Raw genomic sequence first — 25,356 nt, 5'->3', positions numbered from 1 at the left:
TATGCAACGCGGTTGTTGGGGCGAAGCGTGTTTCAGCTGGCAGGAAGTTTGAATATAAACGAATGAGGCTGCGTGAGGTATATATAATAACGCTTCTGTGTACCGAGGATTCGTTAACTATGTGAAAATGAGCCGGTAGCAGGAAATCCGAGATTTGTGGATAAATAATAACGCCTTGAAATTAGGTTTGCAAAATTTTGCAACCTCATTTATAATCCGTGGGGCGATTGCAAACATATAATTCCAGAGTGAATTTAATCCGTTTTGTAATTCGGTGTAATTCAGCGATTACAGAGAATCGGCCGGTGGATTGATCGATCGAAACTGTGCATTAGGGTAAAATTAAACCTATAGCGGCTCTATCGATCAATCAACCATAAGTAATGCGGCCGGGTTCATAGTCAAGATCGCATTTCATCAATGGTTCAAAACGACGTTCAATACACTGAGCAGAAAGTTTATTTACCGTTAACAAAACCTAACAAAATAAATGTTTTGTTATTATATTTAAATTTTAATTGAGCTAAATAATGATCGATAGAAATTTGTTAATAGTTAAAAAAAATCATCATTTGGCTCGACTAAAGTTTCATATTAATAACGAAACATTTATTTGGTCAATTGAAAGTAAATAAATTCGTTTCTCAGCGTATTCACTCGCCTCACGTTAAGCGTATAAGCGCAATGCCTTGATGCAAAAATTGTAGGTATATAGTCTGCTGAATTCTGAACATCATCGTCGAGTATCCTCTTGATGCTCTTCAACCAGCGGGCCGTGCAATCAGAAGGTGTAAGACCTCAGGGTAGTCGGTCAGAATTAGTTGGGGTGGGTCAGTTAACCCGGCGGGCTAGAGGGCTATGTATAGAAGTTTCCGTACCGAGTTTAACTTCGGTCGAGAGTTTGTTTCTCTTTTATTTTCTTTTTTTTCTTTTTTTTTTCCGCCCCCCTTCCCCCCTCGTCTTTTGCGCCGTGCCGTGCATGCGCCTCGGCGGCATTGGCAAGTAGTTTTATAATCCCTGGTACGATGCAGTTTCTGCCTCCCGTGTTGAAAAATCTCCATCCAGCTCCCACCGCCGTGGGATCGATTCTTATTCCCGAGACCGGCGTAATACCCGACAGACACGAAGCCCCGGGGTGTCAGTCGTCTGGCGTTATGCCTCACCTGGGAGCCGGCGAATAAGGGTGAAGACCCACCACCCTCCGAGTTGAAGCCGGGCTTTCGACTTCCCGATTTTCAAGCATCGATATCGTTGAACAGAGACGGTCGAAAGCCACTTGAAAAGTTTCACCGATCAGCTTTTCAGAGAGCGTCCCGCCCCCCCACCTTCCCCCCTCTTCTCTCTACTCTTCCACAAAATACATGATCGTTAATACTTGGTAGGGATTTATATATACGTTAGGGTGATCCTTATTTAGAGTGTTATCAAATTTTTGCCGTCCCACCCCCCGAATCAACTTCAAATAATTCAGAAATAATTACCCAATGTTTTAAGATTCTTACCTCAACTCTAAGACGGTCCGCATTGTTGATTTAGGGGGTGGGGCGGCAAAAATTCATCAACAACATAAATAAGGACTACCCTAAATATACACATAGTTATGTTACCCGATGTGAAAAAGTTGCCTGGGAGCTGAATGTATGATTTCTCGTTTGTTTACTCACTGTCAGCTAAGTATTTTGGAAGTATTAACTGATTCTCGAATGAAACCGTTCAAGAATCAATTTCAGGGTTGGTCTCGTATACCTATACAAAGAATCCAAAGGAATGAATATTGATACTAGTGTACAAAGCATATTGCTAAGCGATTGAACAATGTGAACTTGTTCATCAAGGAACCGATCATTTGTGTATCAGAAGGTCAGAGCCCTGGGCGTATTTTTTTCTGGCCTGAAAAATCGAGTCTCTTCGTGAAATATTTACTACTCCAAATTGTGTCTGGTCTGAAATTTTCACACTGTCGGGAATGGGAGCTGGTGACCTTGGCTACCACGTTATCCAATTTTCTGGCAAAGTGGCGCATTACACGCGTAGAGTTGCTGGTGGAAATATATGGAAAGTGTAAGTCGCAGGTACGCGGTGCATCACGCGAGCGTTCTAAAGCACGTCGTCGTAAGCGCCGGCTTAGAATCCTGTGAAATGTTAGGAACCCGGGTCGAGCTACGTTAACGCGTTGTATCAGGGCCGCGTGGGAAAGTACCACGTGGCACGAAGCTGATCTCCAGAGTTCTTCCTCCCCTGACTCCCACCCTTGGTGCATCAAATCTCATTTTCACCAGGTTCTCAGTCGCGTGAATCGATGCGAGTGCGTTCTTTTGATTCGCGTGATTACCGCTCGATTTGCAGGAGCAAATATAATCGTTAATTGTCTTTCCGATTAACCCTTCGTTGACACCCCGGGTCATTTTGATCCGGGCGAATTTTTCATTGAATGCTCACTTTTCCATAATTGAAGATTTTCAATAATTTTTTTAAACAATTACTTTTATATATTCAAAACTTCAATTTCTGCAGATGTATTAAGGAATGTTTAGAATATATACCTGAATTTTTAAATTCATATCCGACCAAAGGGTTGTTAATGGCAGGTAGATGAAACACCATCCGGGTTAAATTGACCTGGGGTGTCAAAATCTTGGCCAGAAGTAAATGTGTTAAAGAAGGGTTAAACTTGCGAATGGCGATCGATTGACGGAAGGAAGTACTGCCGAAGGAATTCGCTCATCGTAGCAATTTCTCGGATGCTTCCTCGTGGTTACCGGGTGTCAAAGAGTTTCTGACTGTCATTCATCGATTCAGATGCTGAAACTGTTTTTTGCGGTTGTGCCTCCTCGACGATGCACGTATCTGGTATTCTATAATTAATCTATTCCTGGGGCCAAAACAATTTGTAACGGTGAATCGACTGGAAACAATGCAACCGTTCCTCGAACGTTGGCTTATAATTTGGGAGTCGAGGACGCGACATTTATTATTAATTTCTCATCACTAGACGCAAGACGTGCGGAGATACTGTAGATTATAATTTAGCTCGATAAGGTGATTGAAGTCACAGTAGGTGGTTAATAATTACTAGTATAACCTTCCGCCTGCAGCTATCTCGAGATCTACAACGAGAGGGTGAGGGATCTGTTGAAACCATCAACGAACTCCAGTGGGCTCAGAGTTCGCGAACACCCTAGGCTGGGACCCTACGTTCAAGGTAACAATAGTCCATACTTTCCACGATTTGTTTCGCCTCGTCGCGGTGAGTGCTTTTGCAGCTGAAGCAGCCTGTACACTTTAAAATATGGTGGCGATGAGATAAAATACTGTAGAACAATTTAAGTGGTCAATTCGGAAATTCGTCATAAGGTATTAGTGTTAGATTGACGAAGTAGTTGGAACAGGGTGAAGGATGCGGGTGGTTTTCGCAGGACTAACTCGTCAGACGGTGTCAACGCTGGGTTCGTTGATGTCGTGGGTAGAGGAGGGCACAAGAGCGAGAAAGACTGCGTCAACGACACAGAACGCGACGAGCAGCAGGAGCCACGCGTTACTGACGGTGTCTTTGACGTCTAGGTCCGAGAATAGCAACTCTACTGCGGGAACCAGCAGTGGCCTAGAAAAGAGGCAACACAGCGGTCGAGGGGCTCGACTTCACTTGGTGGATCTGGCCGGTAGTGAGAGGGCCGGAAATAGTAATTACGGTCTCCATCGGCTCAAGGCTAGTCCATAAACTAGTATAAAGGCGTCCAATTGCCCCGTTTACCCGTCCAAGCGCGAGTAAATTTCCACGAAAATAAAAGAGATCCGCATTTCAGGAGGGTGCGAATATCAACAAGAGTCTCGTGGCCTTGGGGAATGTGATATCAGCACTCGCGGAGAGGGGCGCCACCAGAAGTGGTCCTGGACGGAGGTTCATACCCTACAGGGACTCCGCGCTTACCTGGCTCCTCAAGGATGCTCTCGGTGGCAATGCTACGACCATCATGCTTGCCAGTAAGTCCTTTCGGACTTCGTTGTATCGGGTTCCAGATCGATTAAGTGATTAACCGTTACCTGGGATAAATTAAACAGCTCAAATTCAATCAGATTTCCGCTTCGCCAACTGCATGTGTATTCATGCTCCAATGTCTACAGGATTGTAATTCGTTTGACGAATCGTTTTACAGATTAGCTTACACTCGGTGATTGAATAAATTCCGATAGAGCGTGGTAAAAGAGTTGAGAAAATCGTATGGAAATCGGTAAATACTATAATTTGGTAGAAAACTTTTAGTTACCATTTCTGTAATACTCTAGAATTAAACGGATAAATTAGGGGTGATGAAACCGTAGGAACCTATAGAGCAGACTGTCTGCCATTTCATCCGGAAAAAAAATACTAAGATTCCTTTAGTACAATGCACTAAAATAACATTAGATGGTACATGTATAGAATACACCTAGTATGCACAAAAAGTGAGTCAACTCGAGTGATACCGTACATTAGTTGTAGCTATTGTTGATCAAGTAGTTCCGACATTCTCGACTTTACTACAGAGAAAATACTTTACTGAGAATAAGAACCACAGGAGCTCTTGACTACTCAGTATAAAACCATAATCAAGTATTAATGCATGAGAACTGCGCACTATAAAAATTAAACGCAAATTATTTAAATGGAAACTTTCAAGAAGCGACTATCAGGCATGCAGAGAAACGCCACTTGATCTTATGACTGTGAAACAAACGAATAGTAAGATATATTCCAATCTAACTCATGGCGCGTCTCTATCTGTATGATGAGTAAAAGAAGGTTAGTTATACATGATACCTGAGATTTAACGATGTGTTGATTTGCTTTACAGCGATATCACCGGCCAGCGGTAGTTACAACGAGACAGCCCACACCCTACGCTTTGCCCACAGGGCACAGAGTGTGGTCAATCGTCCGGTGGTCAACGAGGACCCGGTGGCCAGGGTGATCAGAGAGCTTAGAGCCGAGATCTCGAGGCTAACGTCGTTGTTATCCGAAAAGGTGAGTCTTGTTTCGCTGTTACCTCTTCCTTGCAAGAGCCGCGTCTGAAATTATCCAAGTGAAGAGAAGGTGATACTCATTTTTGGAAATTTCAGAATACATAATTTGCTTGCAAAATAATACCACATGCGATCCAAGGATCGATAATGCTATGGAATACAAGTTTAAGTTATCCAGATTATGCTTACCAATTATGATCGTCTTCTGAAATGCAGGAGATCGGAGGGGAATCCGCGACTTCCTGCTGTTGCAAGCAGAAACTTGAAGCGGAACCGCTATTGGAAGATGCAGCGGGAGAAGAGACGTCCGAAGAGAAACCGGCCATCAGGAGCGAACCAAACGAAATTGTTCACAGAACCTCTTCGCGGTTCGGTTCGGGGTTGACTCTGCATCGTAAATACAGCTCGGAGGAAAGCTTATCATCCAAACGTCCTCAGGAGGACAAGTTAAGTTCTTCACCGTGTAGATTTGGCTCGTTGAAATCCTTGAACAGTTCGGAAGAGGTGATCGATCCTCAAAAGGATCAGGACCGCACGAGGATTTCGACCGTAAGTTACGACCGGGTGGATGCTTTGGCTCTGGTTGACATTCCCACCCTCGTCGCGGTTCTAATAAAGCCTGAGGATGACCAGAGTGGACCAGTACAGATAGAGGAAATCACAGGTGAAAACATCCTTGAAAGTTCGGTGGACGTCGACGCAGCTGACCTCGAAGAACTGGCATCGCGTTCCATCGAACACCTAGCCGAGAGAGTGGACGACTCCCTTCCAAACTTCCTTGCGAAGGGAAACGAGGTGGGGTTGAAAAATTTTGTATTAGAAGAGGGATACGTCAAGCAGCCGAATGCTACGGATCCAACAGAAGACAAGAAGTCTGGGGGTTTGAACGTCTCGAAGAAGTTTGGCTCCTCGGAGAGTTTCGCTTCCTCTGGAAAGGGTGCGGCGAAGATTGGACTGGGTCAGAGGTCGTACACCCACCTGCAGTTGGACAAGGGCAAGTCCCAGGTGGGTGTTGTAAGCCGTGCAGGGAAGGTCAAGCGTACGTGGAGTCCTCGGGGCTCGATCACGCCAGGCTCACCAAAAAAGTTGGACTTTGACAAGGACGGTCAGAGACAGAGGTCGTCGAAGGAGGCGGGCCAGCAGAAGACTTGGAACAGCCTACCACGTAAGCAGGAGTCTGACAGTCCTAAGCGGAGGGTTAGCAAGGACGATTCCGTAGTGGTACCGGCCTTGAAGACGGCGAGAAAGGGTTCGGTTGGAAGTGAGGTGTCCTGCAGGACCTCGACGCCGATCCAGAGGACAAACAGGAGGGCGAAGATCGTTGCCGCAGTCACGGAGAGATTATATTCGGCGAAAAAATCATCTGAAGATACCCTGGCTGGTGGTCAAGGCACGGAGTTCAAGTCACCGGAGAGCGCTGAAGTGAAATTGGCCAACGCGACGCGGATGAAGCTCCAGGAGATATCGCGGAAGATGTTTGCCAAACGAAGGAAGACCTGCGCTGACACCCAGACCGACGTTGCTTCGACAGTTCGTGTTAAGGACACTGCATCTATCACGGATGATCCCAAGGTGGAGACCAAGGATGTGGCAGTCGTCACTGACCTGAGTGAAGACTGCCAACAACCTGGAACTGAATATTTGCCAGTCTTTCCCGTCACCAGAGTCAAAGAGATGGCCACCTTGACTGAGAGGTTCGCCAAAACAGTGCGTTGCAAAGACGCTGGAGTGGTGACCGAGGATTGTGACCTTGACGCAAATTCTGACTATGAGACTCTGGAAACGTGGGCCTCACGGAACCCAAGCTACGCGGAAAACTCGACCAATACAACACTGCAGTTTTCGCAGACTACATCTTGTACCGCGTCGCAAACTTGTCCCGAAGATCTTTTACACTGCTCGAAAAAGTCCGCTCATTGTCACAAAGGATGCGACAGTTGTCACGGTCTGCAAGAATGCTGTCACCAGGTCCCTTCAAATCCAGTTCCCTGCGGCGTGGAGCGCAGCGTGATTTGTATCACCTTACCGGATATGCTGAGCATCACTATAGAGTCACCGAATTCAATCGACTCTAAAATCGCAGTTACGGAAGCGAATGCTTCTTCGACGGCCGAGGAAAGGGTTTCAGCGAGGGTCAGAGACGAAGAAACACAGACCAAGGGCCAGAGCAAGTCTCCGCGCGTGGCAGCCGAGGATCTAAAAATGAACCACATTCTGCCTGCTGAATCGTCACCGACTGTCGCGACACGGTCAGCGTCTTGCCAGAGCGATGGAAGGACTTTCAGGATCGAGAATATCTTCGAAGATCCGAAGAGCTGCGTCAAGGTGAATGACCATGGCGTGGCAGCTGAACTGATGCCGGATTTGACCGAGCACGTTACTCCGAAGACATCGCTGAAGCTGACGAATTCCGTCGGAACATCTTTCGGTCCCGAAACAAGCGAGAGGAGCACCGAAATCGAGGGTGTCAATTTCTTCGACGCAAAAATTGCTCGGCAGTCGAGGCGAGATACTTGTTGGCGAAAGCTCAGGGCTGAAGACCTCAAGTTCTTTGATACCACGTCGAGGAGGCCACCTTTACATTCTGTCTTGACACCGGTCAGTGACACCAAGTACAATTTCCTCAAACCCAGCGCAAAGCTCGAAGCTGAAGAGCTGAAGTCGCCACTCCTAGTCGCTAAAATGATTGCGAATAGCGGTATCGATGTCGATTCAAGTTTCTCTGACGATAGTCTAGACCCGGAAGAAACGAGCGGAAAGGGGACGTTGAGAATGGACGAAACTCTCTGCCCTCCGGACGTTGTAGCCCATACGAAAAAGGAGCCGTACGAGTCTCGTATCGAGGAAGACTTCGCTGAAGAGGTGATCGAGTTACCAAGGTCAATGGTATCGGTGGGCAACACGTCTCGGGTTCACGATTACGAGGCCCTTGTCTTGGGCAGAAACTGCTTCATCCCGATTGTCGAAGACTCGGGTGACACGAGTCGGATCGAGACTCCGGAGAGCGAAGAGGGCTGCAGAGGTAACCTGAAGAAGAGGGTCTCGTTTTCGAACTCGAAACCGTCCGGTCGGCCCCGTGGGAGTGACATACGCAGGCCGAAACCGATAATAAAGAACGCACTTTCGTCGGACAGTGATGGCCTGACGGACAAGAAACCGAATGCCTCGACGCCGCAGGACTGCAGCGCGAGCGAGGCCAGCTTCAGGGACGACATATCCTCGATTTCCGAAAGTTCGGAGACGGTCAGGTCCGCGCCACTCTATAACTCGGACGAAGAATCCGACGCTTTGCAGGCGAAGAGCCTTGACTTGGATATGAAGAGGGTCAGGTTCACGCCACTGGTGTTCGGCGAGCGTGGGGAGTCCGGGACCAGCGATTCGGATGGGTGCGAAAACGCGATGCTTAGTGACGAGGAGAGTCCCTGCTGCGACGCGCGGATGGAAGTGTTCGCTTCGTACCTCGACGAGGCCACCGCCTTCGTCCACAACATGAACACCATGAATGAGTTTTTCGGTGCGAACATGACATTACACGACGATCGAGACGAGGACTTTATCGAGTACCAGGGCCGGCGGGTCAGTCTAAAGGACGACACGGACGAGTACCTGAAGCAGGAGGAATTCGACGTCCCGATAGATTCGTACAGAAACTGTCTAAGGGGTATTGAGAAACTGGAAAACTGTATAGATAACGCGGTCCAGCACGACAAGTTCCTATTCGGCAAGTGTGGCCTCAGTTTGGAGTCTGCCGCTACTAGCTTCAATCTAGTAGACCCAGGCCAGGCTCCGTTCCACCATCCGGAAAACCTCAGCTCCAGCTTCGAAGAGCTTGCCTGTGTCACCGACGAAGAGACGCCCGCTTCCAGTCCGAAAAAGCTCTCGAGTGACGTCGAGACCAGGATATTTCAGCAGCTGATGGAGGCGACGAGTCCCCGTCGCCTCGCCAGGTCGGCGAAGCCCTACTTTCGGCGATCCACGCGGGTCTCCGATCTCAGGGTGAAGAGTCCGAGGCCACGAAGAAGGCACCACGACCCAGAGGAACCGAAGGTCCTGCGGCGGCCCGGCGACCTTGAGGTTCCAAGGTGTTTTCTCACGGTTCCAGAAGCAGGGAGAGACTCTTCCGGTAGGGAATATCGCAGCGATGGTGGGACCAGCTCCAGCGATCCACTTGGTGCTAGTTCTGAATCCATCGACACCGTGGCCAGCGTTAGGAACGGGTTCAGGTACCCGGGAAGCCCGAGAGCGAAGCTGATGCAGCTGGTCAGTGAACGCCGACAGATTGTTCATCGTAGCAGAAGCGAGGCACCGAGTCCACGCTAAGATGCTTCGAGATCATTCCCTGCAAAGGCACAGAAAATGAGCCGGGGTTGTGAATTACGTTGTTTATTCAACGAAGAAAAGATTTGAGTGTGGCTCGCTCAAAACACGTTTCCTGCACAATCTGCGTTCCGGCGATATGCGAGAATTTGTACAGAATAATGAGATTATCTGTTGCTGAGTTCCAATACTGCTCGATGTATAATGTATCTGCTATTCACAAATGTGTGCCTTACTTTTAGATTATCATATTATCTTATGTTTGTGTGTTTCTGACGAATAAAAATTATCTCTGTATGCTGCAATTTCGTCGAAAAATTTCCAATGTGATGATATTATATTTTAGGTTTCCTCAGATTATGCATTTATAGTACGCTACATTTGTACGAAATTAGTGTCACTCAATTTATCGGAGACATTATTTTTCTTAGAGATAATTTACGATAATATCACAGTGGGGTCAGTAGTTCAATTTTTAACCACAAATTCAAAAACTTCAAGACAACGATCATACACGGTTGTTGTGTAAGGTCCAGAGAAGTTATCTTGCTATAAAATGTGATAAATTCTATTTTTACCAAGCAATCTGTTTAAGATTAAATTAACAAACATGAACACAGTCAAGTTTGAGTCTTCAATGTAGCGCAACTCCGATTGTTACTACCGACCATATTTTGTTTAAGGAAATTTACCGAGTATTATGATTCACACAATGATGCAGCAATGATTATAGTCAAATTCGATCCAGAATGTGCATTCTGGCAATGAAATTTATTTACCCTCTTGAAAACCAGCAAATCTTTACGGTATTACAGATTTGTCGCTGTAAAATGTCAGCACGAAACAATTAGTAGGTGAATATTCGATGATCAAGTAAGAGCCACTTGAGCTTATATTTAAGATAGATTTAAGATCTACACATTTGGATGGGGTCAAAGCTGGATCACCTATACATGTGCGATGACCGAATTTCAACTAATCATTACAGCGAGACTTACAGAATAGTGCAATGTGGTTTCTTTCCAGTTTTTTCTGGCTAGATATCAGAGAGCGAGGTCATTGATTCGTAGTCGTTGGTTGGATTGCGTTTTTTTATTGAGTCACTGACTGAGGTCCGGCGAGAGTGACTGTTTCAATTTTACTCTGACCACTGTATAAGAATGGAGCACAGAAAAATTTGGCACCAGGCTAATGCGGTAAGTGGACTTGACCCTTATAATCAGACGATTTCTAACGGTTTGCAAACAGCGTTTAGTGTAATGGAAATTTTCCGTGCTCGCTTATTATTCCACAAATAATTCTTCTCAGCGAATTTATCTCCATCCACGTGTTTGCAGTTGCTTACATATTCACGATCAATCGTTATTATAATTACTGGCAATCTCGTCTCCGTTCGATCAAGTCGCGACTTTTCACTGTAGTTGAAAAAAAACACGCGTTGAGCCCGAGAATTTTATGGCGGATTTTCGAAAAAAATGCTGCCACAGTAAACCGTGTTGCGAAATAATGGTTGATAAGGTCAAAGTCGATGCAGCGGTGGCGAGGCGTGTCGAGGCTATGTATACGTATATATATAATGAAAATGTTCCGTCCGAGAAACAGCCGACGACGATAAGTGACCGCCACGTGACACAGCACGTGCTGTTGCCGAGTGGAGCAAGTAACCCGCCCCCATCCGTAAGTGCAGCAGTAGTAAAGTTTCTCGACAAGAGGAGACTCGAGCTTAAGGTCACAAGGTTCGCGATTATATTCGTCGGAGGCAATTTTCCATAAAACACGTATCCCGCGCAGTATCTCGTCTGAAGTTCAGGTTATTAGTTGTTCAATAACGTAATTAAAGTTTACCTACGAAGATTGAAAACAAGGTGCGAGATGAGGGATTTGAATAAGCTTCCAAGTCAGCCTCTTAACTTGTTTGCTTCAAATGGAGTTAACAAGAGTTACTCGAGCACTAGCAACATTTCCGTCTCCTCGATTTCTACGGTAAGTTATCTAATTCCCTTATAATCTTCATCAAACTCTACTGTAGGGCGAGGGTGTTACACGGGATAATTTAGGATTGAATTTTACGTTCAAGTTGCGTACCTTGTGAAAAATTGAAGTAAATAATTTCATCCATCACACACTCGTTTTGAACAATGCACTTTGATCGGTTGTCACATCTTCGAACGCGAATTAACATTACCAATAATGGGTTTTCGATTTATCGGTTTCACGAAAGTTTAACACAGTTAAAAAGTATAACACTGAGATTCATATTTCACAAAGTATTATAAACAAAAAAAAAAAAATGAAATTACATTGAATAATAACGACAGTCCTGTGACAGTTTCAATGAACTAACGTTCAGGCATTCGATACTTTTTGTGATTCACATCCATATTCCAAGGTTGACAACATTAACCGATTCTGCGAATTTATCATAGCAACATTTATCACAGAGTTGATCTTGAAGACCAACAACGTGAATCGTAGACTTTAAGGGGGGAAACCGGTTTATGAGGTCGAAATTTTGCTGTTTTTCATGATTTTTTTTAACCAGAAAGGAATGATCACAAAATGTTTAAACTTGGAGGATATTTTATTTATGTTTTCAAGTACACTTTGAAATTTTTTCAAATGATTTCCGTCGGAAATAGTGGAGTTACCGCGTGCAGTCCATGGGCGATTGCCATCCGAGCATTTGGCTTGCGTACATCCCCGACGTCGCAATTTTTATCTGTAATCGTCATGATTTTTTTTTTCATTAAAAACATATTTTCTAAGAATATGAACCTAATTTTGATCAAACAATTTGAAAATTGCATGTTTTTGAGGTGTTTGAACACAATGTCATGTTTTATACTATATTTTTTCATCTTTCTTGCAAAAAAACATATATTTTTAATAACAATATAATCCCCGAATTAGGTTCATATCACGTGGAATTGAATAAAGAATATCTAAACCAAATTTCAGAACGATTGATCAATAACTTTTTGAGCTAGAATGTACGCAAGTCGAAAAAAAGTCGTTTCGAGAAAAACGCGTTTGAAATAAAATGTAGCGAAAACGAGAAATTCAAGGCAATAATTAATTATAAAAAATGCTCACCGGTTAATCAGCTATTCCAGCATCATATAGCAATCCCTCTTCTTGCTCATATGCGTCATTCTATTATTCAATAGTACAGCGGTATTGAGGCAGGTAGCTGGAAAAGAAGGGTCTGGGCGACCGCTCCGTTATAATTACCGTGCGCTTCTTCACAGAACCGACGGGCGGTCACTTAAGTGCTCATTGCATTCGAACTAATGGGAATTTTGCTTTGAAATTTTGACCATATATTCTTGAATAGTTATACTAATGATTCATGCAATAAAAAAAAGACGATTTTTCGATCGGTCTAAACTGGGTTCCCCCCTTAAGCAAAGAGAGACGGGTGTAAGTACCGATTAACGGTTTTTTGACTCAGCATGAACCTTTGACCCAATATACGCGGGTTATCAGTAATGAGCGTTGAGTCATTGAGTCAATATGTGCGGTGACAAAAGTCTATCGACGTTCCATATTCTATCATAATAGGGAGATATGGCACAGCAGGAGTATTTATGTAAAATCAAGGAACTGAAGAATTACTACCTGAATATTGCTTGGACTTATCGCAGTAGTTCAATGGTTTTATGCCCGCATATACGTACAACGATTTGATTTTACAGGGAGATGAGTCAGTCTTTGACCCTTACTGCGTTGAAGGAAATCCGCAAAAAATCACCTTCGAAGACGTGACCTCAGCCGCGTTCAAAATCAAGTCGGGGATAATCAACACACCATGTGCGGTATGTAAATATCACTGTATATCGAGCAATCGGAAGTCTTCGATTCGCTTCCAATTGCACAAACATCATTTCTCATGACACTCACCCGAAACCTCCGTCAAACAGAGATCCCGGCTGTCGGACTCCATGGGCATGGAGCTGTACCTGAAGAAGGACTTCCTGCAAACCACGGGAAGCTTCAAGGAGCGAGGCGCTCGCTACGCTTTGCTGATGCTCTCCGACGAGCAGAAACGTAACGGAGTGATATCGGCCTCCCTGGGCAACCATGCCTTGGCACTTTGCTACCATGGGGCAAAACTTGGAATACCGGTGACAGTCGTGATGCCGGCTGTGGCGCCGATCATGAAAATCGCAGCGTGCAAACAGCACGGCGCAACAGTCGTCGTCCAGGGTTCGGACATGGGTGAGGCCAAGCAGAACGCCATGCAGATCGGCAAGGAAAAGGGCCTCGTCTACATCAACGGGTAGGAACAATATTCCCGACTCAGTTTGGCGTCTATGTCCACTGTTACAAGTGTGATATGCGGTCTTTCCCTCCTCCAGCTACGACCATCCGCACATCATGGCCGGTCAAGGAACATTGGGATTGGAGGTCGTGGAGCAGGTTCCAGATATCGATGCCGTTGTCGTTCCCGTCGGAGGAGGAGGTCTCATCGCCGGTGTTGCACTGGCGATAAAAACCCTGCATCCGCATGTGAAAGTTATAGTAAGAATCGGAAGAATCAGAAGCATTAATTCCAACGTATCCTAAAATACTGTATAACAGAGTAGTTCCTTATTTGACATTTTTTTTTTTTTATAACGAGCCACTCGAAATATATGTGATAAATACTAAAAGAAACTGGTGGAAGTAGGAAAATATTGTGACTTCTAAATATTTTCCTACTTTCTCTGGGTTTTACGGAAAATTTTTCGAGTGACACGTTAAAAAGAGAAAAAAAGTTAAAAAGTAATGAAACCGTATAATTCTTTCTCTCCAAAAGGCCTCTCAGAACCGTTTTTTCACTTTTCACCGATTTTTCCCAGGGCGTCGAGTCCCACAGATGCGCAAGTTTCACGGCAGCCCGGGCAGCCGGACGTCCAACTTACACGCCAATCGAATCGACTCTAGCCGATGGTCTGGCCGTTCCTATGGTTGGCTACAACGCCTTCGTTACTGCCGATCCGCTGATTGATAAGCTAGTCGTCGTCAAGGAGGAGTGGATCGCCATAGCGATCTTGAAGTTGGTCGAAAATGAGAAGTGCATAGTCGAGGGTGCCGGAGCTACGGGATTGGCCGCCATTCTCGCAGGACAGCTCGACGAACTGAAAGGAAAAAGGTAAGGTGACACCATTTGAGTTCGCAACCAAAGATTCCAACATCTCTCAGGCAGCTCATTAGGAAAGTAACGGCTCAGTTCCTCCAACGAAGAGCTGAACGATGTTCCGATCGCCATCGTTTCAAATGCCACACCAACTTAGTAGTTTCGTAACTCATAAAACAATTTTGTACAATTTTACGAGCTCTTGGAATGTGATTTCTGGTAGTTCGAATGCATAATGTTCCTCACAGTACCTGTAAGACCGTTGTTCCTGGGACCCCGGTTTTCCCGTTTTCTGATACTCGATCCCGCAGGAAGATGGTAGGTATACGGCAAGGAGTAGCGATCCTTGAGAAACAACGAAGCATGGGGGTGGTGGTTCTTCGTCAGTCGTTCCATCCAGAGTTCGCGCGTCATTCCGTCGTCGTTTCCGGGCGTCGTTACGTAATGACCCGAAACGAAGTATAATCGTAAAAGTTAATTAACCGTTAAACGGGCCATCCCTTAGCCCGCACCTCTTCGAGGGCGTTGCTGCCTCACCTACATCGGTTAAAATCTGTTTTAGAGTGGTCCTCCCCCTCTGCGGTGGCAACATAGATACGACGATCCTGGGTAGGTGCCTGGAGCGCGGACTTGCCGCCGAGGGTCGCCTCCTCAAGTTCACAGTGACGGTGTCCGACCGTCCAGGAGGGATCTCCGAGCTCTGCAAGATGGTCGCCGACATCGGGGTGTCCATAAAAGACATCATGCACGAGCGGGCCTGGATCATGTCGGACATATTCAGCGTCGAGGTCAAGGTCGTATGCGAGACCAGGGACGCCCATCACGCCCGACAGCTACAGGAAATGCTCTACAACAACTACAGGAGGGTTGTTTTTGGCAACAGTTCCGAATTTTCAAACGGTGACGATCAATCCTTCACAGGGTGCTAGATTGTAAACCAGTTATGACGCTACCGCATGAGATTAAATGCGTTCAATCCGCGTTCAAACCGAAATCAAGATTAACCGTCGATAGTTTTTGAATCGCCTTAGACTGAAACGACATTGAGGAGGTGTATTATCGAAAAATGACTTGGCGTTGCGGCTGAATTATTTCTCTCGACGTTGACTCTAGATGATATGTTCAACGCTTACTTTAACTAAACGTGGATAAAAGAGGGCAACTCGTTCAGTTGTGTGAACATTGTAATGTGTAACTTTTATTTATTCCTATTTCTGATCTTGTGGTTATGGGCCAAACGTTTCTGTATATATTATACACTTATCTATAGTTCGCATAGCTGTAACGAAAGATAAAATTGTTAATCAATAATTCTGGGTATTATACATGGGATATCTGGGTAAAAGTTTTGTTAATAAAAAATGTTTGATTAGTATTGCGGTTTTATACTTAAAAATTGATAGCCTATACTCCCTGAGAATGTGAAAAGGGGGTTTCTTTTTGTGGTAAAAAACCTCGGCAGGGGGTCTGAGTTTAATCCTAGATCCAAGAAAATGGTGGCTAGAGAAAAGCTCTCCGATAAAAATCCCTGCAGGATAAAATCACCTATGACAGAAAAAACAAAAAATAAAAAAATAAAAAAACAGATTAAATTAAATTGACGAGGAAAATATAAAATTCTGCAGTGAGAATTTTTTCAATGGGGGATTTTTTCAGGGAAAATTTTTAAAGAGGATATTGTGGATGGTAAGCAAGAAAATTAATGCTGGCTACCAGCCAACCTTGGATCGTTTAATAAGTCGAAGACGATGATCGGGGTCCCCGAGTAAGGCGGGGGAGAATTGGCTGAGTCGTAATAAATGTCATGGCGACTTTTGGTCGGGACATTGAATTAAACGAGTTTCAGCTACCGGTTACATTTCCTGAGGGGCAACCTGCGGAGCGGGGAAACCAGAACCTTGGTGATTTCGGTCACGTCGAGCCTTCTTGGGTGCTGCGCAGCCAGCGCTCGTCGCTCCGACTTGGAACAACCCGCACATCCTCTGACACGCTACATTTAACGTCGAACGAACTTCGTATCATAATTGGATGTATTAAATCCTGATGCCCGTGACAAGCTGGGATTAGTGCTTGCTCGATTGTGCCCCGACACCGCTGCCGACAAACTCGTCGCGTATCTCGCCAGCTTAATTCGTCGTTATACCAAACCCCAGCATAGCGGAACAACTGGCAGTCAAGCTCTGAATTTTTTACTTCCGTTTACTTCCTACGTTAACAAGGATCCCAGGTCAATCCCTCTGAATCGTTTTTTTTTTTTTCTTTTGTCACATGTTATGGTCGACTAAAAACTGAGCGACCAAGAATAAATCAGGACATCAAAAGTGTGAAGAAAAAAGCTGAGGGTGTGCAAATAATTTGAAATCACAAATCGAATAGTGATACCTTTTTTAGCAATATCTTATGAATATGTAATTTAATTCGGTTGTTCACAATAATCAACATCGATCGAATCACCGCGTTCATCAAACTCTCACTGTCGGCCCAAGGAGCAAAAGCAGCGACTATTTTCTAGGTTGAGCTAGGACTTACGGGGGGAACCCAGTTTAGACCGATCGAAAAATCGTCTGTTTTTTATTGCATGAATCGTTAGTATAACTATTCAAGAATATGTGGTCAAAATTTCAAAGCAAAATTCCCATTAGTTCGAATGCAATGAGCACTTAAGTGACCGCCCGTCGGTTCTGTGAAGAAGCGCACGGTAATTATAACGGAGCGGTCGCCCAGACCCTTCTTTTCCAGCTACCTGCCTCAATACCGCTGTACTATTGAATACTAGAATGACGCATATGAGCAAGAAGAGGGATTGCTATATGATGCTGGAATAGCTAATTAACCGGTGAGCATTTTTTATAATTAATTATTGCCTTGAATTTCTCGTTTTCGCTACATTTTATTTCAAACGCGTTTTTCTCGAAACGACTTTTTTTCGACTTGCGTACATTCTAGCTCAAAAAGTTATTGATCAATCGTTCTGAAATTTGGTGTAGATATTCTTTATTCAATTCTACGTGATATGAACCTAATTCGGGGATTATATTGTTATTAAAAATATATGTTTTTGTGCAAGAAAGATGAAAAAATATAGTACAAAAACATGACATTGTGTTCAAACACCTCAAAAACATGCAATTTTCAAATTGTTTGATCAAAATTAGGTTCATATTCTTAGAAAATATGTTTTCAATGAAAAAAAAAATCCTGACGATTACAGGTAAAAATTGCGACGTCAGGGATGTACGCAAGCCAAATGCTCGGATGGCAATCGCCCATGGACTGCACGCGGTAACTCCACTATTTCCGGCGGAAATCATTTGAAAAAATTTCAAAGTGTACTTGAAAACATAAATAAAATATCCTCCAAGTTTAAACATTTTGTGATTATTCCTTTCTGGTTAAAAAAAATGATGAAAAACAGCAAAATTTCGACCTCATAAACCGGTTTCCCCCCTTAAGCCTGAAAACGTGCCTCAATGTCAAGCACTTTTGTTGATACAAGGCTAGTATAAGCGTGCTTCCGGTTTCTTCCTGGGGATACACAGTTCCGTTAAACAAAGTCGATTGATAGATTTCCGGCTGCAATTACATCTTCGGATTACATGGCGTCCGAATTAATTGCGCAAAATTTTCTCCAGCTGATTTCAATTAATTATTTATAATAGTAGGAAAGAATCCAAAGTAAATGAAAATATTAAAAATAGTAATTAAGCTACTTCCACGTAAAAGCTGCCCCGAGAGTTGCATAAAGCTTATTGCAACTGCAGACGTCGTTGTTGTCGTCGCTCGATAAGTATAGCGAAAAAGCTCCGCGCAGCATTAAGTTGGTGCTTAAATTCCACCCCCCGCCTTAACAGTTTTCCAAGCTGAAGATGTAAATCACGGGGATAATAAAGCGGCGTTATACGATCCGATCAGCGTTGTCGCCTCGGTGTAATTAGGGCAGTAAAACCGTTCGAGCTTTACGGCGGAATTTTATGCAACAATCCAATCATGCGTCTACGTGCAGAACGCCAGGATCGCCGTTCCATCCCTGCAACGTATAGTATAAATACACGATAGTTCAGCGCTAACGGTCTGCAGTTTAGGTAAAAAAAAAGGGGGAGGTGAAGCTGAGATCAAAGAAGAAAAAGAAAAAAAATTAATAAATAAATAAATAAAACTGATAATAAAAACAGGCATTGTGTATCCGTTTCGAAAGAAACAAAAAAAAAATTAAACAAACACTCAAGCCATGCAACGAGGTTCTCTCCTCTCACGCGGATTGCCAGCGAAGCTGGGCCATGAATTTACAGCGTTTAATATCAGCGAAATGAAGCACGACTTGCTCTGGGGGTGCGGCTGCCGCCATTTTGCGGCATCGATAAATCGCTTTTATTGCCGGCGAGCAGAGAGCGTAGGCTGCTGGTAGGTTTTCGGGTTCGTCTGGAAGCTCGTCGGGTTAAATCCAGCTCCTGCGGAGAAGAGCCGTATAGCATGTATTGCAAAAAAAAAGGGGGCGAAACAAGTTTTTCGGCAAATTAAATCCCCGCGTATATGTTAATGTAAGCGTTAATATGAATATCGTCGGCTGCAAATCGTCGATCGATGCGGAAATGGCACGTGAAATGATATAAACAAAAAAAGAAGGAGAGGAAACCCGCGCGATAACGTTCCGCGAGTTTCTCATCCACCCCTGCAACCCCCCGTCGAAAGCTCCGTACATCGCAAGCTCGATTAAAGATTTACCGGAGCAACAAGTATCGCCGATCGGAGCGATACTTTATTATCCGTTCACGTCACGATTTCCAGACGCAGTTACACGTCACGGCAGCCAGTCGGATAGAGACGAGAACGAAATCTCCTTGGGGGGCTCCTCAGTCTCCCGGCTACTTCACCCACTGTCTAACCCTTCCGAATGAACGATTGCTTGCCAGTTTCTTATTCGCCTCGGACGAGAGACTCTAATTTATACCGATTCAGGGGAAAATATTTATCACCGAGAATTCGATCGAACGATTCCCTGGTGAAAATTTCTCTTCTCCTATTATTCTTCTTCTTCTTTTTCTTCCACTACTCAAATGGTCTACAGATTTTCGAACGAACCGGAACACTTCGATGTCAACTATTTTAGCCGTGCTCTTATGCATTTCGCTGGGCCAATTTATTGGAGTATAACGAAGTTTATAGAGAGTTACAGCATCGGTCCAAGCACCGAATGAATGGGTGTCCTAAATCGCAACAGCGTATATTTTGTCTCGTTTCGGTGCAGAAAAGAGGCTGCCGCTCATTCTGACCTATCGGACGTCACGCAGGGCTGAAGTTCCGAATTTGAAAAGTTCCGAAAACGCCTAATTCCAAATTATTTGGTGGCGAAACTTGAAGTGAAGAAATCAAACTTTGAAGAAACACAAAGTTTCGAATGGCCGGAAAACCGATGCGACGGGTCAAAGTTCCGAAATGCAAGATTCCGAAAAGTAAAGTTTCGATACAGAATAATTCTGAAAAATAAAGTTTCGATAGAACAAGATTCCGAAAATTAAAATATACTCATGCAACATAGCTTACTCAAGGAGCGGGTGTAAAAGATGAGAAAAACCGAAAGTTAGAATGACCAGGATTCCGAACGTAAAATGTCTAAAATCCAAAACACAGAAAGATCAAAGCTGTGAAATTCCACTAAGCCAGAAATTCACAGAACTGAAAATCTTCGATCATTCGGAATTTCGATATTAAACTTTGACTTGTCGGTGTTACGCTCTTTCGGCTTTTTGTCCTTTCGGAATTTTGCCCTTTCAGAACTTTGATGGTTCGTCAAAATTAGACTTTTTTACTTCAAGTTTCACCACCAAGAAATTCGGAATTTGGCGATTTTGGAACTGTTCAAATTCGGAATTTCAACCTCGCCCCTTGGACGAGACGTGAGACGGGGGGTGTAGCTAAAAAGCTGTATAACTGCCGACCCGCAAGCTGTTTATAAATTTGAAACGTCGTCGGAGGGATGGTGAAAAGGGGGTCGGAGGGTGAGGACAGGAGTCTGAATTAATGACAGAAAAACGCAGCGGGAAAAGCCTAAGCCATAAAGACGTACGCGTTGCGCGGTGTTTTGCCGCATAGCATCAGCGACGAGGCGGAAAAGTTCGGTTAAGATATCCAGGGCGGCATGTCGTCAGTTTCTTGTTACAACATTTTGTAGAGAAAAAGCTGCAGCTAAGCGAGTGTAAGGTAGATGTATACATGTATACACGGTTAAAGTACGAATGGCTTCTGCATGGGGAAGGAGGAAGGGAAGAGGGATGCCTAACGGAAGTAACGGAAGAAGGGGATAAATCCGCGGGAGACGTTTTATGAAGACAATAAAGTCAAGAGAAGCAAGCAACCAAGCAACCAACCAGCCAACCGTCCGACCGAGGCTGGGGTCGATTTTAAGCCGTTGTAAATTGTTTTAGGAGAACGACGACGACGCGAAGGAGTGGGAAACGAAAGGTAAAGGAATTAGCGATATAAAGACGGAAGACGTATAAATGCCGGGGAAGAAAAATAACCAAAGAACGAACCTTCCCCGACAGCCCGAAGCTTCTTCTTCTTCTTCTTCTTCTTCTTTCTGCGGCCGAAGCAATTTTACGCCAACTTTTATTTCCAACCTACTTCCGCTCTTTCTATATACAAACGCGAGTCCCGGGCACGTGGGCGCCTTAAACCCTCCGTCAAATATGCGGGAATGTATTTTTTATTTATTTATTTTTTTTATCTAATTTTTTCGATTCATTCTTCTTCCTCTTCTCCCTTCTTCCATTCAATGCCAATGTCAAATACGCCTGATATACGTTGCTCGTAAAGTCGTAACGGCGGGTGAACGCGGTTACTTCCGGTCACCGGTCGGCTAAAAACGTGCACAACGAACCGTGAAAAGAGAAGCAAATTGGGATCAGCGTTTATTATAAAATGAAAAGGAAAAATACCAGAAAACACGATTATACATTCTTTTTCTAATTGATGTAGATATGTTGTTTTTTTTTTTTTTTTCTTCTCCGCGCGGATTTCTCGGTTCAATTTCCGGCGTCAACGAGACCGGAAATGGTCGATATATAACGAACCCCTGGCGATCCGCATGAATCGTACAACGTCGGTGTAAGATCATCGGGGAGATGAAGAATGATGCATCGAGAAAAATTTATAGCTGTGGTTCTTTTGGTTTATCCTCGTTCGTAAAATTATATTTTTTGCAATCGTGGTTATAGATACGATTTTAATGCCTTATGTGACTTAAGCCCGTGGCAAACGAAACGAAAGAATTCAATGTCCCGACAACTTTTTTCATTTAAATGGTTGTTATTATAAAATTTTTTAGTGCAAATCTAAAAAAAAAAAAACGAAAAAACCTAAATTTTTCTCAATGCGTTAAAGACTGGAATTAATCAAGAGCAAATTCGTCAGATCACGAATCCCAGTCTCGACGATGATTTTTGGCTAATTATGTGTATTCACTAAACGGTTTCATTTGGAATTAATCGTGGCAAAAGGTGGCTGCGTTTCTTCTCTGGCTTGGCTTTCGCTCTTGGGTTCAGATTTTCCCCCGTCTGCGTTCCGCGCCGCTTTATCCTTTTCCTCGAGCCTTTTCAGCTCCACGGCTTCTTCCAGCATCCCCAAAGAGGTGGTCAGCTGATCCTCCGATCGCTTGATGGCCTGAGCCTCCTTCCCCACCTGGTGAAGCTGGGCCAACGGATCGAACCCAGATTCTTCTTGCAGCGTTTTCAGATCTTCGGGTTTCCTCTTCTCGACGGAGTTTCCGAAAGTCGTGTCGCCGCGTCCTGGTTGCGAAACTGACAGGCTATCCTCGAAGTTGTTCCGATCGTCTTCCTGACCTGAAAATTCATTAATCGTAAGATAAATTCCAGGTCCCTCAGGATTTTTGAGGTCAGGTTGACCCTCGGCCGTAACGGATTCGCTCACCCTTTTTCACAACTGGGTTACATTCGGCAGTTCCGTCCGGGCATTCTTCGGTTATAACTTGACCCTGGGGAAAAGTGATGTGGATGATCGGTTAATCGATGATAATTATGAAAGAGATGGGGCAGGGTTGAAGTTCTGAATTAGAAAAGTTCCGAAAGCGCCCAATTCCAAATTATTTGGTGGAGAAACTTGAAGTCAAGAAATCAATCTTGAAAAAAATTCGGAATTTGGCGCTCTCGGAATTTTAACCCCGCCCCGAAAGAGATTACGATTAATCGATTCCCAAGTTCCTCTGAGAAATGACGACAAGTCGGAAGTAAATGTGTGATGATTGTACGGTAATCACTTTTGCTGAAAAGCTTTTCGGTGAATTACACTTTCGGCAAGGTTTAAATTACCTCCGGTGTTTCGCAGTCTTCGCACTCATCCGCGTAATCGGAGTCCTCGCCGAGGTTCCAGGACCCCGTTTGCGAAGGATACAGCATCGATGTTGGCTGTTCGTAAATTGGCCCTGAGACCGGGGCATAAATTGGCATCGGTGCCGGTGCGTAGACTGGATAATACTGAGCAGCTCCAACAACCGGATAGTACGTCGGGGTCGGAGGGTAAAAACCGGTGGCTGGATACACTGGGTAAGTTGGTACGTAGGGAGCGGGATGATAGCTGACGCAGTTTTCTGTGGAAAGCGAAAAATCAAACTTAAGGGCAAGAAGTGTAGAATTAAAAGAGGCAATTGGGACGTACGACGGGATAAGGGTTCAAAAAGTGAAACTGACAAAGCTGAACAGGACAAACATGGATAAAAAGATCCCTGTGAACAAAAAAAAAGTCAAATTTTGCGTAATGAATTTCATTCATAAAACACCTAATTACTGTATTATCACTATCAGCGAAATCAGATAGTTCCTTCGATTATCATAAAAAATACATTTTTCTACAAATTATTGTCCAAAGACAGAATTTTAATCAAGCTTCTATTAAGTTGGTGAAAAAAATACGTTTTGTAAAATCCTTATAAATAACTGATGATAAACTTGTTATTCAGCAGGATATATCCAAAATTAAACTCCAACCACTTGTGAAGTATTCAATTCACGGATAAAATGAGCCTTTTTGTATAATTATGAGGACATAGGTATATAATTATGAATATTTCCGCAAAGAAAGAGAATAAAATAGCGTCATTTCTCTGATGCTAGTTGATATAACGAGGTGATGCAGTTAAGTTCAATATTGTAATATTCTTATTATATATATATATTAGTTACAAATATATTATTGTAACTCGTAGATTGACTTCGGTAAAAATGTTGAATTTCTAATTTCAGTGTAATTTTCGTCCAAGATTTTTTTGACCTACAAAATGATCCTTAAGCTCTGTCTCCGGTAGTTTTGAAAAAATTACGAATTACACACTCACCAGTAGCATTCCTGACGCACTCCGGCCGCACCTGACTATGAACGACTTGTTTACCATAGCAATGCGATCCGCAAGTCCGATGCTTCTTCTGTCCGCAGACGACGTATGGAGGCTGCCAAATGGTGCGACACGTCTTAGGCCGCACGACGACACAGCAGTGTGACTTGGTTTCGGTTGCAGAATTTCCAGTGGTACCCTGGAGCCTAGAGTTCATCGTGAGGTCATAATTAAAGTTAATCTTTGTTGAAGCACTGTCCGTAAGACCATCACTCATACAATATCACAATACATTCTACGTGGACGCTGACTTTGCGATCGATGAATTAAGCTTTGTCATTTGCTCGATGATTAGTACTTGATATACTCCAGACTCGATAGTTGAGCTGGCCAAAATGACAACGACTAGAACCTTAGGTGTCAATGACTTAGTGAACGTGATGAATACACTCACTGTGATGGGTTGGAGTTGAACCCAGGAACGGTTTTGTCGGGCTCACTTCGCTCCCGATGATAATTATCACCGTTCTTCGAAAGTTGGGGAGGCACGTTAATGACGTTCGTGTTGTTTACGTAATTGCTGATGTCGATACTGGTGGTCAAGTTGTGCGCCAATATCGGTTCGTCGAATTCCCTATCCCTGTCCCTCTCCCGCTCCTCGTTACCAGACAGTATAAGCGTCGTCGCCTTTTCGGTGATCTCGATCAGCCTGTCGTTCTGCTCCTTAACGGACCTCAGTTGATCTCTAATTTCCGCAATCTCCTTGCGGAGAGCAGTCACGTCAGCGTTCTCCGGTTGTACATTTGGAACCTCTGCACTGTCATTCAAAAGTTCGTAATTCTGTCCCACGGGTCGGTTATTAGTTGCAGGCTGGTTCCCGTCGTTTTCCGCGCCTTCTTTGACCTGACTAGGAGTACCGATCTGGACAATCTGAGGAGGAGTGCAGCCGATTCCGTAGCAGGTTTCACCGATCTGGATGCACCCGTTTCCTTGGCACTTGTGCCCAAAGAAGACGCAGCCAAATCCTGAGCAGGTTGGCTGTCCGTTTTGCGCGCATCCTGTTCCCGGACAGTTTGACTGCTGTTGCTGATTACTAGGCATGCAACTGCTCCCATAACACGTCTGATAACCTCCGCACAACGTCGGACCGCACTGTCGTTTTTTCCGCTTTGTCTCCTGCAGTAGGCACTCTATGTAAGCTCGATAGTCCGGCTGCGGTTCGCACTTCATTCTGATCTCATTATCGATCTTTAATCTCCCCTCGTTCACTTTCATAGCGTTCTCCGCCGCTGGTAACGTCTTCGCGGATACTGAGGTAAGGTTTAAGGCATGATCATCCATCTTAGAGGACCCTGACACTCTAGAGATCAGGACCACCAGGACCAGCAGCAACTTCTGTGAAGCATGAATCTCGTTAAGTGTTCTCCTGTTTTAGAAAGTTCGCGACTTCATATGGTACGAAGTGATGTCAAATTATCCTTATAACATTCCGGCAAAAACTTGCAAACTTACTACGGATAAATTTCTGTACGTAGCCTGAGCTTGACGAAATATCCGATTCAAACCTACAACCGAA

The 25,356-nt window shown here is 44.3% G+C and overlaps 3 protein-coding genes across 6 annotated transcripts in view; 2 read left to right on the top strand and 1 right to left on the bottom strand.

Moving 5' to 3' along the window:
• Positions 1 to 9,321, top strand: part of LOC107228132 — a 58,356-nt gene extending 49,035 nt beyond the window's left edge. The window contains exons 4-8 of the mRNA XM_046736789.1: positions 3,096 to 3,202; positions 3,417 to 3,706; positions 3,804 to 3,981; positions 4,833 to 5,002; positions 5,218 to 9,321. Coding sequence (XP_046592745.1) covers positions 3,096 to 3,202; positions 3,417 to 3,706; positions 3,804 to 3,981; positions 4,833 to 5,002; positions 5,218 to 9,321 — 4,849 coding nt within the window. The remainder of the gene's footprint in view (positions 1 to 3,095; positions 3,203 to 3,416; positions 3,707 to 3,803; positions 3,982 to 4,832; positions 5,003 to 5,217) is intronic.
• Positions 9,322 to 10,417: 1,096 nt separating this feature from the next.
• Positions 10,418 to 15,812, top strand: LOC124293976 (L-threonine ammonia-lyase-like). Of its 2 annotated transcripts, none has more exons than XM_046737150.1 (6): positions 10,418 to 10,514; positions 13,014 to 13,133; positions 13,239 to 13,597; positions 13,677 to 13,839; positions 14,160 to 14,452; positions 15,000 to 15,812. In XM_046737150.1, exons 1-6 carry the CDS (start codon positions 10,479 to 10,481, stop codon positions 15,364 to 15,366), a joined length of 1,338 nt encoding a protein of 445 aa, XP_046593106.1. In that variant the 5' UTR covers positions 10,418 to 10,478; the 3' UTR covers positions 15,367 to 15,812. The 2 variants fall into 2 exon arrangements, with proteins under 2 accessions (XP_046593106.1, XP_046593105.1); XM_046737149.1 differs by lacking the exon at positions 10,418 to 10,514 and adding an exon at positions 10,923 to 11,301.
• A 5,520-nt stretch (positions 15,813 to 21,332) lies between these two features.
• Positions 21,333 to 25,356, bottom strand: part of LOC107217539 — a 53,355-nt gene continuing 49,331 nt past the window's right edge. For all 3 annotated transcript variants that reach the window (XM_046737215.1, XM_046737216.1, XM_015655104.2), the window contains 5 exons: positions 24,235 to 25,175; positions 23,784 to 23,986; positions 22,762 to 23,039; positions 22,364 to 22,427; positions 21,333 to 22,275 (listed from right to left, as the gene is read on the bottom strand). In XM_046737215.1, coding sequence (XP_046593171.1) covers positions 21,908 to 22,275; positions 22,364 to 22,427; positions 22,762 to 23,039; positions 23,784 to 23,986; positions 24,235 to 25,175 — 1,854 coding nt within the window. In that variant the 3' untranslated portion in view covers positions 21,333 to 21,907. The remainder of the gene's footprint in view (positions 22,276 to 22,363; positions 22,428 to 22,761; positions 23,040 to 23,783; positions 23,987 to 24,234; positions 25,176 to 25,356) is intronic.

This window comes from Neodiprion lecontei, chromosome 4 (genome assembly GCF_021901455.1).
Source record: "Neodiprion lecontei isolate iyNeoLeco1 chromosome 4, iyNeoLeco1.1, whole genome shotgun sequence".
NCBI lineage: Eukaryota > Metazoa > Arthropoda > Insecta > Hymenoptera > Diprionidae > Neodiprion > Neodiprion lecontei.
Note: the sequence above shows the minus strand (reverse complement) of the source record. Positions and strands in the feature narration are given on the sequence as shown.